The 1,404-nt window shown below is 52.6% G+C and overlaps 1 protein-coding gene across 1 annotated transcript in view; it reads left to right on the top strand.

The window, feature by feature from the left end:
• The first annotated feature begins 1,210 nt into the window (after positions 1–1,210).
• Positions 1,211–1,404, top strand: part of ALDH1L2 (aldehyde dehydrogenase 1 family member L2) — a 73,503-nt gene continuing 73,309 nt past the window's right edge. Inside the window, exon 1 of the mRNA XM_006141433.3 lies at positions 1,211–1,343. Within this exon, the coding sequence (XP_006141495.1) occupies positions 1,296–1,343 (48 nt within the window). The 5' untranslated portion in view covers positions 1,211–1,295. The remainder of the gene's footprint in view (positions 1,344–1,404) is intronic.

The following is a 1,404-nucleotide window of genomic DNA, read 5'->3' as shown; positions in this document are numbered from 1 at the left end:
GGGTGCACACGCCCTATAGCAAAAACCTCTCAAAAAAAAAAAAAGATAATAATAGATACACAAATACCAATAACAGATGAAGACATCCATAAGAGATGCACAGACAAAAATCCTTCCCAGGTCAGAGGAGCGAAAGATTATTTGCAAGTAATAAGGAAGTTAAGGGAAGAGAGAATCTGAACAAATTGCCTTTAGGAGGCAGCATTTGAACTCTACCTTTAAGAAAAGAAGGCAGGGTTAGCAGGTGGTTAAGGCACTGGACTCCTACATGGCGGACCACGGTTAGAGTCCAGGTACCTGGTGGAGTGAAACTCACTCTGGGCGCACCTACTTGTGTTCCCAGAATCCCTGGAGGGAGAATTTCAGCCCGGCCATCTCCTCTGGGGATGGTTTCTGACTTTCCCTCTCACTGTCTCTCTGTCTCCCTCAGGTGAACTCAGGAGACCTATGGCAAAATCCTTAATTTTTTTTTTTTTTTTTGAAAAGAAGGAATTTGGTTATGCCGAGACAGAGACAAGTGACAGGTGATGAGTTTTTCTTGGGAGCATTGTCCAGGAAGGGACTGGCAAGTTCCATGGCAAGACTGAATTACGTGTGCAAAAGGGCAGCGAGAAAATAAGTTTAAATGTCAGATTGCAAGCCGCCTTGAGTGCCAGGCTAAGGAGCTGGTTTAAGACTAGTGCTCAGCACATCTGAGCTTTTCTTGTAGAAAGGTGAGGGAGAAAGGCATGTATCAATTATTCATGGGGGGCCAGCTCTGTGCCCCGCCCTAAGCCAATTGCTTTTTACACCTTAAATCCTCTTGTCCCCCTATGAGATAGGTATCAGGACCCCCTATCTTTCATTGCTCCGTGCTTACAGGTATGCATGCTGCCTTCTCAGGACTGTGATATGGAAGTGACTTGGGCTGTCAGATTGACCACTACAGATTGACCCCTACGATGGCAGATGCAAAAATACCTCAGAGGGTGTAAGTGGTAGAAGGTGCCAGAGCTAGTAAGCCCCTGCCCCACAGCTAGAGCCGAGGGAGGGCCCCCTGGGCTGCGCACTAGCATTGTACCAAGCTTTCCGCCGGTTTCTCCAGGAGGCGGGGGTCACGCCGAGTAGGGTCATACTGGATTGGCCCCACCAGCCGGGTCAGCTGGAGTGGGCGGGGCCCTGCCAGCTGAGAGGGCGGGCCTTGGGCAGGACCGAGACCCGCAGGCAGAGAGCCTTTCTGTCGGTTTTCTGGGCACCCAAGCTGCAGACCTGCAGACCGCGCCCAGGCTGGGCCGCGGTGAGCGCTCCTTTCCAGCATGTTGCGGCGGGGCAGCCAGGTGCTCCGGCGCTTCTCCACCAGCCAGGTGAGTCCCGCCACCCTCCCGGCTCTCACCCGGTCCGGGGTTGCAGACCCACGGGTGGGAG

This window comes from Tupaia chinensis, unplaced genomic scaffold (assembly GCF_000334495.1).
Source record: "Tupaia chinensis unplaced genomic scaffold, TupChi_1.0 Scaffold000054_1, whole genome shotgun sequence".
Taxonomy (NCBI): Eukaryota; Metazoa; Chordata; class Mammalia; order Scandentia; family Tupaiidae; genus Tupaia; species Tupaia belangeri.
Note: the sequence above shows the minus strand (reverse complement) of the source record. Positions and strands in the feature narration are given on the sequence as shown.